Raw genomic sequence first — 17367 nt, forward strand, 5'->3', positions numbered from 1 at the left:
ATTGTTTGTTGCTTGACGTCCATTGGCAAATATTTCAGGGAAGATCCATAAGTTGGGAATATGATTTAAAACGGACCAAATATTATTTAGTGTGTATCGATAGACGTGGAGTATACGTTTCAAGTTTCCTTGTGAATTTTTATTATTATATTAACGAACAGGAGAGACCAATATTTGTTCTATGACACCCACACGAAGCGTTAATATAAATCAAAGTATGTATACCAACTTTATAAATTATACAACATCATAAAAATTTAAACAGTAGGACAGAGTTATTCTATATTTACTTACACTCCATTCACTTTTAATACTTGAACTTTTTTTAAAAAGGGAAGTGAAATCGAGTCAAGGGTGTAATATCAGTTTTAGTGATCAATGATTTCTTTTAAAGTGTAATTTTCTTATGTGAAATTGGGCAATAATCATAAATCCATATACTAGTGTATGAAGTTTACGATCGTACCCACAACTGTCACTTCTTCAAGGTTATTTTTTTAAGATTTGGGGTCAATTGTTGAATACCTATAAGACGCCAGTAAAAAATTACACTTCTTGAAATAGTCAGTAAACAAATAGTGATTGTGACATTTTTCTTCAGAAAAAAAAATGTTTATAAATATAAGCAACCCGGCGAAAATAGTTCTTCGCTGTAGACTAACTTACATGGGGAGCAGAAAGAAGACAAACGGGCTTTCAAACTCACAAGTCGAAGTAGTCCGCGTTTGTTCTGACGTCTAACAACTGTTTTGCCAGACAAGGCAGCTAGGCAGTGACTCAAGTCAAAAATAAATTAAACTTACAACGCAAATGAAAGAGAACAGTTAAAAAGTAAAAACAACAGTATACTACACACGTTCTCCCTTTCTTTCCCAGATCCCTGTTTCTATTTACTCTAATAACCGACATCCAACTTTTTATATATATCCCGCATCCCAAAATATTCATAAACACTCATACTTGCAATAAATATATAAAAAAAAAACTGTATTTTTGTATACAATAACTTTATCTTAATTCACGTTAACCCTCAAAAAGTCAAGTAAATATCACAATTACAGCACATAATAATTTATACAAAAACATATCATTTACAACAAATGCTTCATGTTTTCAAGACTACTCATATAAAAGTATTTATTATTTAACTGTATTAATTTGCAATCTTTCACTCCTAAAGTCAACTTATTCCATATGTATGCAAAAGAAAAACATAAAAGTTTTCTAAAGTTTTTTTTCTCACTTTTTTTGTGTTATCTTTGGCTTTGGCAGGCTAAACAATTTCTCAACTGTTTGAAATTTGTTCTTTAAAATGCAAAACCTCAATGAGCTCTCTGACTACTATGTACAATATTTGAGGCTGGTACTTGTACTATTGAATACTACAACCCCTACGCCGGGATTTTATAGTTTTTTCCTTAGAGTCCTTTTTAATTAATTGCTCAATTCCATCGACACATGTATTATTTAAGTCTTCATTCTGACACTGATGTTTTTGTTCAAGGTGCGCATATGCTTTTACTGAATTTACTGTAGCGGTAATTGGTGCAACACGTGCTACTTGTAGTCTAGATTCATCTGAACTCCATTGAGAATCGCAGCTTTCATCAGTTAATTCAACAGGGAAACGGATTGTCGGTATATTTGGCATAGAACCTACAATAAAATGATAACTTTAAGATCTTTTAACCCACATGCAATATTATTTTTAATGTTATCAATATTTCTTCACGGTTATAGCTAATACATTATCTTATCGAAAACATTCTCATTTTAAGAGATGATTCAAAGGGGGAAGAGGTCGCAATGTTTTTCAGCATAAAATCTTCAAAACAAATTTAAACTCGCTACGCTTCTCGTTTTTTTTCTTCGTCCCGATTTAATGGAATTACGCCCCCTTATGAAAAATCCTACATCCATCCCTAAATGTAAGAGCACATAAGCACACTGGTCCCCTGTTGTATTCAGTTATTGCTACGCTTCGGTGCGGAGTTTAGTTGGAACGGGGGACCAGCTTACTCCGTAGTATATCTGAGGTAGTTAAAGCAGACCCACGTTTGCCTACTTTGTCATGTGTCAATATATATACTCACGTGATATCTCGTCTGCTATAAATTCCTGATTTGTATGGGTAAGGGCATTACAGAGGGCCTTAATTCCATAGTGTTTTGTTGTGAGAACATTGATTAAACGTAATAGTCTTTCCTCCTTATTCCTAGGTTCTCTGATAAACATCTCAGTCACGTGCGTTAACACGTGCTGAGATATCAGGTATGGTATCAAGTCATTTACTTGGTAAATATTGTTCAAGATGAAAGGAATCTTCTCATGGAGTATTCGCACTTCTGTCTTTGACATTGGCTTTCCTAAATAGATATCAAACAGTCGTGTATATTATTTAATTTCTGAAAAAGTTGTTAAGCTTTTAAATTGTATTATCAAACGTGTTTGAAATTGCCATACTCATCTCTAACTTTGTAGATAGATATATAGGAAGATGTGGTGTGAGTGCCAATGAGACAACTCTCATAGTCATTCAAATAACAATTTAAAGAATGTAAACCGTTATAGGTCCATGTACGGCCTTCAACACGGAGCCTTGGCTCACACCGAACAACAAGCTATAAAGGGCCCCAAAATTACTAGTGTAAAAGCATTCAAACGGGAAAACCAACGGTCTAATCTATATAAAAAACGAGAAACGAGAAACACGTATAAACTACATAAACAAACGCAACCACTGTACATCAGATTCCTATAGCAAACAAGTCCAAACAAAGCCGGCATGACAAGACACCACTGCGAAATATTTAAACCTTCGAAAATATTCACTTTAGAAAAAAACCGATTTTAATAATACAGGTAAATCTTGAAGTTTATACAAATTTAGTAAGAAGAAGTGAAAATTTATATAAAATAACAAAAAAGCATTATAAACAGTATCAACAGGTCAAATTAACAAAAAAAATACGATTTGAGAGTACTCGCAGTTACTGACAGCTAGTTAAAAGCCAAACACATGTACAATCAATAATAAAAAATCATGCATCATGCAGACTAAGTAGAGTTTACTATATCTATATATATATGCGTTCTTGCGCAGCTTCAATAATTCATATAAGTATTAAAGTTACCTCCGATATCAACACCAATGTCTTCTAATGCATTCAGTAACGTCACAAAGCTTTCGTCTGAGCTTTCATTTGACTGCCAAAACTTTATCGTCTGCCAAAACATTTCAACATAACCGTACTCCCTGCATTCTTCTACCTTTTCTATCTGGTGATTTGATAAATGCAGTAATCGTCCCAGTCGACAAATATTTGGACCTGGGTGACAAAGTTTATTTAGATAACTTATTACAGTTTTTTTTTGTTGTTTTTAAATCAATGGATTTGAAATTGGATATTTGATGATTTAAAGACAAATTAAAGAACTCTTTTCGAAAATTTTATGTGATTTCTTTACAAATGTTTACCAAATTTGAAAGATTTCAATCAGTCATGTTCAGAAGTAAACTAGATTAATGCAACTTTTTCTTTCGATTTTCAGGCAGTTCAATGAGCAAAGGATGTGTGCAACTTTTTTCCAAAATCTGAAACATAGCCCATATATTGTTCCTTGTCCTTAACATCATCACTACGACATCTCAAATAAAACCTCTAAACTAAAGTTACTAGGCATTTTCAAGTTATCTTCCAATGGATTTTTCCATCTATTTCAGTTCTTACCAGGCCAAACATTCATTTACAAAATCATCCTGCCTCTCCCCTCTGAGGCTCACGCTAAAAAAATCAAATCGGCGTCCCTTAGGCCTTAAACGGTTTACAAATTTGTATACATACCAATCATTTCCTCATATTTTTGACAAAAACATTTCAATTCAGTCGGCATTCTGTAGAATGTAGTATTCGTATCCACGTTGTCTACATTCTTATGACTCAGATTTGATATTTCAATCAAAACCTGATTTATCTGTTTTTGAATTTCTTGAAATGGAGTTTGCTGTGAATTTCTCTCAACCATTGGACTGACAGAAACCTAGAAGTAAAACACACCAATACATTAAACGTGTGCCTTCTTTTTGTATATGCAATTGAAGTAAAGCAAACAAAGCTATGACATAACATAACAAAATACAAAAGAGAAGACTTCGTCTCAGAAATGTTTTCCTATATACCTCAAAAATTACATTAGATGTATGTTTCATTATAATATTTTATTCTGATTGGCTAACTGCACATCACGTGTTATTCCGTAAGCAGTTGCATTGCTCAATACAACTTTTCACTCATGATAACACGTGCTCCAACAATAAAGTGCACAGGTGAATTAAATAATAAAATTCGTGTTTTCACGATCATAGCTAAAAAATGTAATTATAAGTATTGAATGCTTCTTTTTGTAACTTTATAGGGTTGTAAAAGCGTTGACCGTGCGTACATTTTTAGTACTTCGGTCAACGTTTTGACACCCCAATAAATTTACAAAAAGAAGCATGCAATTCTTAATATAATGGTTTATCATGAAATTTAAGAATTTATTTCTGTGACCTGTGTTGGGAACTTACCACTGGCTGCTTCAGCATAACGTTTTCTCTGCTGAGTGTCTGTATATGGTTCTCCATTTCTCTGATTCTTTTCTCCAACTGGTATCGTATTGTTTGTTCATGGTGATAGTTGTTAAATGCTCTATCTCCATCTACAATCGCAATGTGTTTAGCTATTTTCTTGTCTCTTTGAGTTTGCGTCAGTTGAGCCTGGAGTCTGAGAATCTGGTTTTGAAATTCTTGTTCATTTTCTAAAGTAGCTGTTCGTTCCACTTCCCTGATATATACCTGTGCATCGTCTTTCCTATTCCTTGATTGGTTTTTTTCTGTTAAAATTTTGAACAAAATACACGATTGATTGTTGGTTACTATAGTACTTAACGTTCAGTGGCAAATATTTCATGCCGGAATAAAATATACGAAGAATTTAAACTAATACACCATATCGCTTTTTACTCCAATCCGAATAAGATCTGAAATTACACAACTTTTACACCCATTTGACATCTATCTGGGGCCCAGTTTAAACAATGTATTACGCATAAACCTTTTTATTTATAAAAAAATATTTTTAAACAATCATAAAAAGCTTCAAAAAACTGTTATGATTTTAATATATATATATATTGTTTGCTTTCTATACAATTTCTTTCCTTAACTTGAAACAGTTGACGTTTGTTGTTGCAATGTTTGAACCAAACAGGAATTTGTCTTAATTACGATAAATAGCGATAAGGTGTATTCTATATACCCATTCAAAAATAAAAGCGTTTTTTAACAAGACATAGACATAAACAAAAGTAATCCAAATCCATTCCAAGCAACATCGTCGCATATATTGATGAAAAATCAATAAAAAGCATACACAAAACTATGAAAAGACAAAAATCTAAAAACCTTTCGGAATTGAAACAGCCTTTTTAAAAGAGAAGGTACAAGTCTAAAACAGAACTTACCTTCTGCATAATACCCATCAACCATTCGTTTCAGCTTTTGTAACACTTTGACAAAGTTTGTACGTCCTTTTATCTTTGGCAATTCATTTAATAATGGTGGCATTCTTCTTAGTTTTCTGTTGTCTATTATAATAATGTGTCTTTCTAGACAAATTGCCAAAGCAACATCATAAACACATTCAGTCGAGTCTATAAAGCTATCGGACAAAAGTACCACCACTAAGTCTGACTTTAGAACCGCATTTCTTTTGTTGTCTAGTATCATACATCCGGGTATAAAATCTCTGTCTCCGTATATAATTCCAATATTAGAATCTTCCAAGCGTTCGATGATTCGTTTCGATTTATTTCTTTCGTCTTCATCTCCACCGTCAGACAAATAAATGGTAAAGTTACCGCTTACGTCCATTACCATTTAATGTCATTTAATCTAAAAGGAAATGGGAACATATCTTTTAAATTAATGTACATGTATAAGCAAAGCGCAATTGTTCTTCGACCCTTAGCGATATACTGACTAGTCTTGGTGGTTTACTAAACTGTCAACTCTATGGTTGGAAGTTCTATCTTGAATGAAAAGCATTGGCAATTTGCCGCCCCTTTTTACCATCAGGTACTCTGGCTTCCTCAAATTATAAAGTCCGTAAATATATATATGACATAACGCTTAAACACAAACAAACAAACATTTTGTTCACATACATTATACGGTTATTTACAAGATGCAATTTTGAACGTTAATATAAGAGTTACAAAAGTTAAGTAGGATTGTAGTTTATCTAAGTTTTGTGTGAAATTGTGGCTTAAACCTGTACGAATCTAGATTTTCCTTTCGAAGTGATATTTATTGTGAACCGTTTCGAACTTCTAAGCTCCGATCGAATATTAACAGCTTTCAGACTGTGTTTTATTATGTATCAAGACTACACAATCTTAAATTGAAAAAAAAGTTGTTCTGTGATTTTCATGCTTACCCTATGACGATAACCTTTTAAGCAGCATCTCATTAAATTAATGGCTCTCCAACCTCCATGTAAACAGGAAGTTTTTGTATGTATTTATGTTTACATGACACTGGGAAACCCTGATTTTTATATATCTATAAAAAGTATTTATTAAAATGTCTAAATTGATTCGGATGTAGGTCAATGTATAAGTAAAGGTTCTTGTAATCACTTCCTTAAGGCTTTTATATCTTCTTCTGTATACATCTTTTGTCCACAAGTTAAAAAACAGGACATCTTTGAATATATAATGGTGTTGAATTTTCTGTGTTGATTGTTTTGACACAGGAAGTTTATTGGCCTGTTACCCAGTGGTTGTCGTTTTATGCTGTGTTGCATATTTGTTTTTCCTTCATTTATTTTGTACATAAATCATTTACTTTTCTCGTTTGAATTGTTTTATAATTGGCATTTCGAACTGTTTATAGCTGACTATGCGGTATGGGATTTCGGTGAACTATGGTTGTTAATATCTGTGTCATTTGGTTACTTGTGAAGAGTTGTATCTTTGAGAATCACACCACCATGACCTCATCTTTTTTCTGTATATTAACAGACTGAGTGTGATAATATAGGTGAAGGGAAAGACCAGCATCTGTTTTAGTTTATAGTTTTGATACACTGAGCCAAGCAGGGTCTAAGGGATCAATCCATGATAGTAATATGAAAGATTCTAATCTTCAATCGATATATCAGAAGTCATCATATTGCTTTTTAAAGCTACACTCTACATGTTCTTTTAAAAAATACCAGAGGGACATCCAAAACTGATAGATAAAAAATAAACTGACAATACTGACGAACATACAAATTATAGTACACAAGACTCAATATAGAAAACTATAGACTAAGCAACACGAAACCACCAAAAAATGGGGATGATCTCAGGTGCTCCGGAAGGGTAGGCAGAATGCCGATCCTGCTCCACATATAAACTTTTAATTATTCATACATGTAAGTTTTATACTTACCATATACCGGTTACGTTTTAAACAACATCAAACTTGTGTACGCTCTACATCTGCCTGGTATAAACAGGAAGCTTGTTTATGGTTAGGTGACAGTGGAAATACCCGTTTTTTTTGTATATTTAAAAAGTCTTTTAAATGTCTTTATTGATTGGTTGAGTCACTGTGTAAGTATAGTTTACTCTCACCCATATGGAATTTACTGACCCAAATAAATCGTATTTAAATTCACTAAGACACTGTGTAACTAATAATACTTATTTGTAATCGCTTTCTTGCATTTCTTATCTTATTTCCTATTCGTATGTTTTCATCTTTTGTGGTATACAATATAAACATAAATGGGACATAGCTTCATGTTTTTTTTATTGTGTTAGTTTTTTATTTACTTTATATTTCATTTTATTTTCTAAAGTTTATTGATATCGCTGATACTCTGTTTTTATGGGGGCGATTTTCAAAGTTTTTATTTTCTATTACTCAACATGTCAATATATCGGTTTATTTTTTCTCTAATTTATAGACTTACCATAGCGAAACAATACATACATTTCCCGATTAATGTTTACCAGAGAAAAAAAAAGAATCTGTATTATATATAGTTAATTATGTTTTTTTATTTTTTAAATAGGATACAGTTTTTGTCCAGTCTGTACATCTGTTGCAGAAAGCGAAACATAAGGAAAGTGATCCGACTGCGTCTACAAACTTCTAGTACTTTTAAATATCACCCAATTGATACGATATTCCCGTGCTTGTATTTCCTATCATGATTTTCTTGATAGAGGGTTGTGCCGTCACAAGGAAGCTATTAAACCAAGAGTTCCAAATGTTGAAGTTGAAATCATCCCTTCGTAAATTTTACGGACGCCATCACGAATTGGTTGACCGTTATGGAATAACCGTTTCACAGATGATATCGGATATGTTCCTTACGTCGTAACTACAATCCCCTTCCCTTTCATAAATGTGACCTACCGAATTAGTCTATTTACCGGATTTGTTACAACATGAGCAACACGACGGATTGCCACATGTGGAGCAGGATCTGTCGTTCAGGAGCACCTGAGATCACCCCTAGTTTTGGTGGGGTTCGTGTTGCTTATTCTTTAGTTTTCTATGTTGTGTCATGTGTACTATTGTTTGTCTGTTTGTCTTTTTCATTTTTAGCCATGGTTTTGTCACTTTATTTTTAGATTTATGAGTTTGACTGTCCCTCTTGTATCTTTCGCCCCTCTTTTAAAAAGACCTTTTTTTTTAATGTTCAGTGTATGAAAATATTTGATGACATACATTATGTCAGTCTGGCAGATTTATTTGACCTTGACCTCATTTCCACGGTTTATTTCTAAATGTTTAGCTTACCTGATTTGGCCTTTTATACTTTAAGCAATAGGTAAGTTATATTCGTAGTATGGTGTGATTGTAAGGTGTGCATGCATTTCCGGCTATTTAAATTGATCTTCTTCTCATTTTCTTGGATCATATATAAAAAAATGAGGTATGATAATGAGACACTGACTCTTCAAAATGACACAGAAATTAAAAAACTATTGGACGGACTTCAACAATGGGCAAAGCCCAGACCGCATAGTCAGCTATATGTTTATGTTAATGTGATACTTCTTGTAGTAAAACTTTAAATTCAGAAATATCAACATAAAAAATGTTCGGTATAGCAGGTGAGACATTTTAGCGTGCCCGCTTTTGTTTATTTTTGAATTTGGGAATTTAATTGATAGACCTGACGCTTGAATAAAGAACATTTAGACAAAAAAAACCAACAATATGACAAAGGATGATGAGTGTGTACGTCAATGAGACAGCAATCCAACGATACAATACATCTGAGAAGGGCCTCTAAAGGTCAACATACTGTTTACAACACTCTAGACAAGTGTGTAAACAAATGTTAACTGTAAACTAGTTCAAGTCTACATTTCATATCTAATTATTTAAAGGTATTTAGCGTAAAGAAAGAAATAATGATAATGAAACCAGAGCTAAAGTTGGAAATAAGTTAAGAACATACAGCAAATCAAGTGATTTATGTATATGAGCTTATGTTATGATGTTATACTATTATTTTAGATAAGGGTGAAGGTTTGGTACATTTAAAACGTTTAATTCCGCTGCGATTGTTTGCATCTATCCTAAGTCAGGAATCTGATGTTTAGTAGTTGTCGTTTGTTGATGTGGTTCATAAGTGTTTCTAGCTTCTCGTGTTTTATATAGATTAGACTGTTGGGGTTCCCGTTTGGATGGTTTTACACTAGTTATTTTTTGTGACCCTTTATAGCTTACTGTCCGGTGTGAGCCAAGGTTCCGTGTTGAAGGCAGTGACTGGACCTATAATGATTTGCTTTTATAAATTGTAACTTGGATGTAGAGTTGTCTCATTGGCACTCATACCACATCTTCCTATATTTATTATGAAAATTGTATAAAGTCATTCACCAATGATATGAATTATAAATCTATAACAATTTCACCAAGTTTTTTTCAGAGAATATTTTTTATATGGCGAAGGACTAAGTTAAAGAAGATAGTAGGGTTATAAAACTTATATTAAATTTGATATCAGATCTTACAGCACATTGGGTCAAACCACCCTGATCTGAAATGTAAAAAAGAGGTGGAGTTATCTCTCTTTGTTTAAATCTAGTTGGTCATGTCCTCAGTACAAATACATGTATAATCAGTTCAATTATTATACAAATGAACCATTAATATTTAAGCATTTTATTGTTTGGTTTGTTTATAATGTTTTTTTCGTTTGTGTCAGCGGATAACCAGTTTATTGAAGTATCATATAGTGATAGCATAAATGTCATATGCTATTTTGGCTTTTTAAACATTTGTTCCTGCTGGGAATGATATTTGTTTCAGATACAAATAAATAATAACTGTAAATAGAATATATATCATAGCTCTTATTACTGTTTTTGATATTGGTGTAAACATTGCAGTTTAATAATACTTCCTCTAACCCGACTAATCCAGTCGTTATATTCCGACTCACTATCGATCGCTACATCGAGAGGATACTGACCGATAGAGGGAATCATTCGAGTTAAATACTTCCATGTTGTTAATAAATGGATGTGCATTAGATATATAGGCTCAGTTCCCATTGAGTTATAAGCTTAAAAAAATATCCACTTATTAGTTTTACTTTCAAAAATGAAATGGTATTCACCATCCAGTGTTACAGATTTTAGAAAAAAAGCACCACCGCTTTAGAGTCAGAAAATCTAAATTTTGTGTTGATTTTGCTAAAAAAATTATGTGCATCCACGACTATATGTGTAGATTCACTTTTAATTGATTTGGAGAGTTAATGGATGTGGATCCAGAAAAGCACATAATTTATAAAGTGTCATTCTTTCAAGGTCACTGCAAGATTTTTCCCTGAAAATTTTCATACACATTCTTTATAGTAAAGAATGAAATATTTGAAACGGAGAATGTGTGAGAGACAACAACCTGACAAAAGAGCAGAAAAGAGCCCCAAAACACCAATGGGTCTTCGTCGAGAAATGCCCGCACCCGGAGACGGACTCCAATTGGCTAAACAATAATGTGTAAACGTCTAGTTCAGCGAAATGGACATTATATTTCTAAGATTTTCGTGAGATATAATAATGCATTGACCTTCAATTCTAATCAAATAACAGCTCTTTAAAGTACACCCCTGAATAAAAAATGTTACAATCCAGGTAATACCTTACTGCGCATGCCCATAGGTAACATCGTATACCTCGGGCTACAATAGATTGACTTTCAATTTAGCTCTCTTTGAGTAAAGACGTTTTTTTCCAAATTATTTAAAGGTTAGTGGGTTTATTATTTTAGTTAGCATGGCTAACGCCCAACTCAATGACATTCCTTTAGGGATGGCTACACCGTCTCGAGAGAGCGGTGCACTTGATTCGGAAGACCATAGGGTCATTGATGAAAATGTAAGTTTTACCGCAGTGGCGGTAGAAACTGATAAGGTAGTCGAGTCTTTGGGCTCTTCTCACAAGGCGAGGAGAAATATCTCTTCTCGTCAAGATAATGACATGTCGTTAGTCGACGGGACAGAAGAAGATGTCAGACAGAGCTGGTCTGACCTAGATACCAAAAACCCTAAACGGAAACGGGACGACTCCGTACCTAGCAGAACAGGTAAGATTAAACACAGGAAAGTTGTTAATCATTCTAGCAGTTCCTCTGAAAATACTAGTAGCAGTGAATCATCTTCTAGTAACTCTGAATCAGAGAGTTCAGAAGACAATGAAGCGTTTGACCCAGAACCTTCTTTGTCTAAAGATAAAAAAGAAAAAGTACCATCTCATGTAACCAAATATATAGAGAAGTATGCTCTAAAGGGTATAAGTAAAAAGACGAGACAAGATATGTCTTTGAATTGGCCTATTCCTTCGTCTAAAGGATTAAAGGCTCTTGAAACAGATAGATTTTTTAAGAAAAATTATTTTCAAGGTAGAAAATGGAATGCTAGATTAGAGAGAAGTAAAATTAACACACAGCTACGCATTCTAGATGTTATGGGTCCTCTGTCCCGTTTATGGTCTGAAGCACATAGGATTAAGAAAGATAATCAAGGTATGGACCCTTCTGATGTAATTCAGTTAACACAGAGGGCTATTGTGCTAGCAGGTAATGCTCACTATGTTTATAACACTGACAGGAGAAAAGCAATGTTAGTTAAAACAATGCCAGATAGTCTAGATTTTTTAAATGAGAAGAAAGGCAAGAAAGCTTTGGCAAAATCTAAGGGTCAACTTTTTGGTAATAAGTTTCTAAAGTCTTTGGCTAAAGAAAACAAGGATAACAAAGAACTTAGAGAAATGTTGTTGTTTTCTAACAAGAAAAAACATGCTGGTAAACCTCATTTTAATAGAAAAAATGATCAGTTTTTTCAGCAGGGGCCCACAAACAACCTGCAGTCTGTGGGCGGCAGACAAGCTCTCCATCCACAAGTTTCAGGGAAGAGACCTTGGCAGGGAAACCAGTCACAGAACAGACAGGGGAACAGTTATGGTCAGCGCCAGAATCAGCGCCAGAACCAGACCCAGAACCAAATCCAGACTCAACCTCAGAACAACCAAGTGTTCAAGAAACCTGCAAACCGATAGAACGGGTAGGTCAAGAGAAAACTTTCAATCATATACAAAACTATTTCCAATTACCAATGAATTGCATAATCAATCAAAATTCTATTCCTGTAGGGGGAAGAGTAAGCCTTTTCCTACAGAATTGGAACTCAATTACAAAAGATCCTTGGGTTCTCCAGTGTGTAAAAGGAATAAAATTAGATTTCTTAGCAACACCTTTCCAAAATCAAATACCAAATCAAGCCTTTTTCAATCAAGAGAATCAGGATTTGATAAACAAAGAAATAACAGGACTTTTGAACAAGAAGGCCATAACACAGTCTTTCCTAACAAAGGATTCGTTCATAAGCAACATTTTTTTGGTACCAAAGAAGGGAGGGGGTCAAAGACCTGTTATAAATCTAAAAGGCCTAAATGTTTTTTTACGTTACGAACATTTCAAAATGGAGGGAATTCATTTGTTAAAAGATCTTCTTTTGAAGAACGATTGGATGGTAAAAATAGACCTAACCGATGCATATTTGACATTGCAAATAGCAAAAGAACACAGAAAATACCTCAGATTTTTTTGGCAGGGAAAAATAATGGAATTCAGGTCCCTCCCGTTTGGGATTGCAGTAGCCCCAAGAATATTCACAAAACTGATGAAGGTTCCCATGACTTTATTGAGACGTTTAGGTGTACGTCTGATAGTTTACCTAGACGATATACTAATAATGAATCAGTCAAATCAGAAAATTTTGTCAGATCTCTCAACAGTTTTGTCAATATTAAGGGGCTTAGGTTTTCTGATTATTACAAACAAGTCAGTGATGGAACCTTCACAAACAATGGAGTTTCTGGGTTATACAGTAAACTCAAAGTTGTTGACTTTGTCTCTCCCGAAAGAGAAGGTAGAGAAAATAAAGAACAGTTCAAAATTAATGCTAGAACACAAGAAAGTGTCAGCAAGAGATTTAGCTCAGTTGATAGGTCAGTTAACAGCAACCAATCAAGCTGTCCTTCCAGGTCCTCTGCATTATCGCAGTTTACAAATATTGAAAACAAAAGCCCTGCATTTGGGAGGCCATTACGATCACCAAATCCAGTTAAACGAGGAAGTTCAGAACGAGTTGCATTGGTGGGTAACCAAGCTGGGGTCTTGGAACGGGAAAGCGTTACTAAGACCAGAACCCCATTTAACCATTCAGTCGGATGCAAGTCTGTCATGATGGGGAGCAACATGTCAACAGATAAGTATAGGTGGGCTTTGGATAGACGAGGAAAAATCCCTCCATATAAATCAACTCGAACTAAAAGCAGCAATGTTCGCAGTACAATCTTATGCCAAAAATCTACAAAACAAGCATATTCTTATACAAATGGACAACACAACAGCAATTGTATATGTAAACAAAATGGGGGGGGGGGGGGGGGGGGGAACGGTGTCAAAAAGACTAAATTCCCTAACAAATCAGTTTTGGGATTGGTGTCTTCAAAGGCAATTAACAATCACTGCGGACTATATCCCAGGAAAAAGCAATGTTATAGCAGACTGGGAAAGCAGGCATTATGCGGATTTCAGCAATTGGCGGTTAAGTCCGATACTTTTCAAAAGTCTCATGAAACGCATAGGTCCTTGCAATGTAGATCTGTTTGCAGACAGGTCAAATACTCACCTGAATCAATATTTCAGCTGGAAGCCAGATCCCCAAGCGAAAGCGGTAGATGCCCTTCTCCAATCCTGGAGAGAGATAAAGGGTTATGCTTTTCCCCCGTTCTGTCTAATAAGTACGTGTCTGGCGAAAGTTCGGGAGGAAAACAGTCAGATAATTCTGATAACTCCAGTTTGGCAATCCCAGGCTTGGTACCCCCTGTTACTTCAAATGTCAGTAGATTATCCAGTGTTACTTCCCATGAGTCACAACACTGTATTGTCTCCAATGAAAGAGCCACACCCACTGATTCTGAACAAAACATTAAAACTAGCAGGGTGGACGGTCTCCGGAGATCATTTAACTCAATTGGAATTTCAGAGGAAACTAAAGAATTACTCCTTGGGTCTTGGAAATCGGGAACAAGATCTTCTTACGACAGTGCCTGGAATAAGTGGTCTAGCTGGTGTAGCTCACGGGAAATTGGTCCCTTTTCAGCACCTTTGGCCGCTATCTTAGATTTTTTTACTTGGATGTATAAAGAGGGGTATCAATACAGAACTTTAAATGTTCACCGTTCGGCCATATCTTCAGTCCTGCCATATATCGATGGTGTCCCAATTGGTCAATTACCTATAGTAAAACAATTAATGAAAGGTGTTCTACAAAATAACCCACCTTTACCAAAATACCAATTTTCATGGGATTTGGATATTGTTCTTAAATATTTATCCGCTTTACTAATTAACAAAAAACTTGATTTTTCAGTTTTAGGTAAAAAATTATCAATTTTATTGGCTTTGGCAGCGCCAAAAAGGATATCTGAAATTGCAAGGTTAGACAGAAGATTCATGTCCAGAAACAAAAGTAGTATAATTTTTCATTTACCGGGTCTGTCTAAAACACAAAAAGATTGCAATAACAGATCAGTGAAATACTGCAAATTTTCAAAGAAAAAATTATGTGTTATTTCTTGTATACATGAATATGAATTGAGAACGGAACATTTAAGGCCTGTTAGTAAACATGAACCTGATCCTTTATTAAGGTCAACTAAGAAACCTTTTAAAGGTCTATCTTCGCAGACAGTTGGAAATTGGATTAAATGGGTTATGAAGGAGGCAGGAATCGACATCTCATTGTTTCAAGCACATTCTTGTCGCATGGTCTCAACTAGCAAGGCAGCGATGAGTGGCATCAGTATGGATGATATTATGTCCATGGCAGATTGGTCCAACACTAGAACGTTTAATAAATTTTATTTTAGGACTAATGAAAAAGCGGGTTTTGCAGATAAAGTTTTAGAAATGGTAAGCTTGCTTTAAACGTGCATTATTATATCTCACGAAAATCTTAGAAATATAATTTCAGATTTTATGAGGGCGCAAAGCGCCCGAAATGAAATATTGATTATATGATAAGATTAGAGTGAGATATAATAATGCATTTCCCACCCATCCCACCCAAATGCATTATTATAGAGAAATTAAATACATTGCAAATAGATGTGGTATGATAACAATAAGACGACTCTTGATCTAAGTATTTCTAAACAGTATTCAATAAAATATGAAATATTACACAGAATGTTTATTCTCGAATGCTAACTTGAAATATACATCTATATCATTAAATTTTTCAGAAAGGATAGGGTTGGATGGACTTGAATATGACTGGTATTCCAAACAATAATTGCAGTTTTGTAGCAGTGTGGCGGAATATGATATAGAACATTCGTATGCAGTTTTTTCGTGGACTATAAAGAAATTACTGACTTTAACGTGTATACTCTGTGAAATATTTTGATGTACATTTGATAATACAAATGATTATTTTCTGTAGTTATTTTTTTAAGTAACCGCATTGTATCTATTCAGTCCAAACTGTTCAGTATTCAGATGTTTGGTCAGTTGTTGGATTTTGCTTTTTGCTTAGTGAACTGATAATTAGTATTTTGGGTGTCTATTTGTTTATTCATTATCCAGATGCATAGAAATATGTCTATGGTGAACTATATCCATTGTTTACTGAATCGGTTACTTTCGTATCGGATCTTTTGAACAAGAACATGATATTCTATTGGTTCAGATATTGGTTTTGTTGTTTTATATCAAACATAATTGTTTGAGGTTTAAGGTTTGGCTTCATTGAAAGTCAATCTATTGTAGCCCGAGGTATACGATGTTACCTATGGGCATGCGCAGTAAGGTATTACCTGGATTGTAACATTTTTTATTCAGGGGTGTACTTTAAAGAGCTGTTATTTGATTAGAATTGAAGGTCAATGCATTATTATATCTCACTCTAATCTTACCATATAATCAATATTTCATTTCGGGCGCTTTGCGCCCTCATAAAATCTGAAACTACCGTGACTACATCATGTACATATGACCCAAAATTTAGATCTCACACAAAACTATCAACGACTAAAGTATATGTACTTTATGAAATGATGTTGTTTTATTATCAATAATGGTCTCACTTTTGTTGCCTGGCACATGATTTTTGTAATATCTTCACATCTTAGGATAAATTAATCTATTAGGCACAGCGAGATAAGAACAATAAAGTACTAGGACTACATGTTTCCCATTTTTGAAAGCATGTTTTAAGTTAGGCCAGTTCATAGTCGAGATCATCAATAAATAACATTCTTTGACTCGAAACCTTGAAACAGCATAATCTGAAAAAAAGGTCGGGAATGTTTAAGTAATGTGCTGAAACACACCATATACATTTTCGTAAAATTCTTTGGACAAATTAATCCAAATTATGTATTATTCTGTTCAATTTATAAAACAAAATAGAAAAATAACTGCGAAGAAGGGTAACAAATGAATATGAAACTTTTTTTCTGTTAGATATTGCATCTTTGCGTCCCGAGATAGTAGTTGGATTTTGATCGGGTTTTGAGGAAAGCAGTGTCTTTATTATAATTCTAGGGTCTTTTTCATTTCCGAGTTTATTCGAATTTCAAATGATTATAACTTCAGATAGCAATATTTATAACAGCTGTAATTTGTAAAAAAAAATTCAAAAAGAACAAACCTTTATGATAAAAATTGGGCATTCCGGAAAAGTATTGTTTACTTTTTCACTCAATAACACTTCAGAAAAGATTATATATAATCAT

The 17367-nt window shown here is 34.0% G+C and overlaps 3 protein-coding genes across 4 annotated transcripts; 2 read left to right on the plus strand and 1 right to left on the minus strand.

Moving 5' to 3' along the window:
* Positions 1-978: 978 nt before the first annotated feature.
* LOC139491405 (uncharacterized) lies at positions 979-7597 on the minus strand. Of its 2 annotated transcripts, none has more exons than XM_071279080.1 (7): positions 7481-7597; positions 5506-5935; positions 4571-4875; positions 3846-4041; positions 3135-3329; positions 2094-2366; positions 979-1656 (listed from the first exon to the last, which is right to left on the minus strand). In XM_071279080.1, exons 2-7 carry the CDS (start codon positions 5918-5920, stop codon positions 1373-1375), a joined length of 1668 nt encoding a protein of 555 aa, XP_071135181.1. In that variant the 5' UTR covers positions 5921-5935; positions 7481-7597; the 3' UTR covers positions 979-1372. The 2 variants fall into 2 exon arrangements, with proteins under 2 accessions (XP_071135181.1, XP_071135180.1); XM_071279079.1 differs by lacking the exon at positions 7481-7597 and adding an exon at positions 6480-6602.
* A 3723-nt stretch (positions 7598-11320) lies between these two features.
* On the plus strand, positions 11321-16068 carry LOC139491407 (uncharacterized). The gene is made up of 2 exons (XM_071279081.1): positions 11321-12623; positions 15874-16068. Exon 1 carries the CDS (start codon positions 11338-11340, stop codon positions 12616-12618), a length of 1281 nt encoding a protein of 426 aa, XP_071135182.1. The 5' UTR covers positions 11321-11337; the 3' UTR covers positions 12619-12623; positions 15874-16068.
* LOC139492808 (uncharacterized) lies at positions 13182-15882 on the plus strand. The gene is made up of 3 exons (XM_071280962.1): positions 13182-13793; positions 14273-15541; positions 15874-15882. The coding sequence occupies exons 1-3, from the start codon at positions 13182-13184 to the stop codon at positions 15880-15882; spliced, it is 1890 nt and encodes a 629-aa protein (XP_071137063.1).
* Positions 16069-17367: the final 1299 nt, after the last annotated feature.

This window comes from Mytilus edulis, chromosome 10, assembly GCF_963676685.1.
Source record: "Mytilus edulis chromosome 10, xbMytEdul2.2, whole genome shotgun sequence".
NCBI classification, from domain to species: Eukaryota; Metazoa; Mollusca; class Bivalvia; order Mytilida; family Mytilidae; genus Mytilus; species Mytilus edulis.

Bases quoted from the DNA above. Each gene is read 5' to 3' on its own strand.
- LOC139491405 (XM_071279080.1), bottom strand. From the start codon at position 5,920: ATGGTAATGGACGTAAGCGGTAACTTTACCATTTATTTGTCTGACGGT. The intron at 3,330-3,845 runs GTATGTATACAA...TTTGTCACCCAG, and splicing joins AAAATATGAGGAAATGATTG to GTCCAAATATTTGTCGACTG. The intron at 2,367-3,134 runs GTAACTTTAATA...ATATCTATTTAG, and splicing joins CATTGGTGTTGATATCGGAG to GAAAGCCAATGTCAAAGACA.
- LOC139491407 (XM_071279081.1), top strand. From the start codon at position 11,338: ATGGCTAACGCCCAACTCAATGACATTCCTTTAGGGATGGCTACACCG.
- LOC139492808 (XM_071280962.1), top strand. From the start codon at position 13,182: ATGGAATTCAGGTCCCTCCCGTTTGGGATTGCAGTAGCCCCAAGAATA. The intron at 13,794-14,272 runs GCAAGTCTGTCA...TCAATATTTCAG, and splicing joins ATTTAACCATTCAGTCGGAT to CTGGAAGCCAGATCCCCAAG.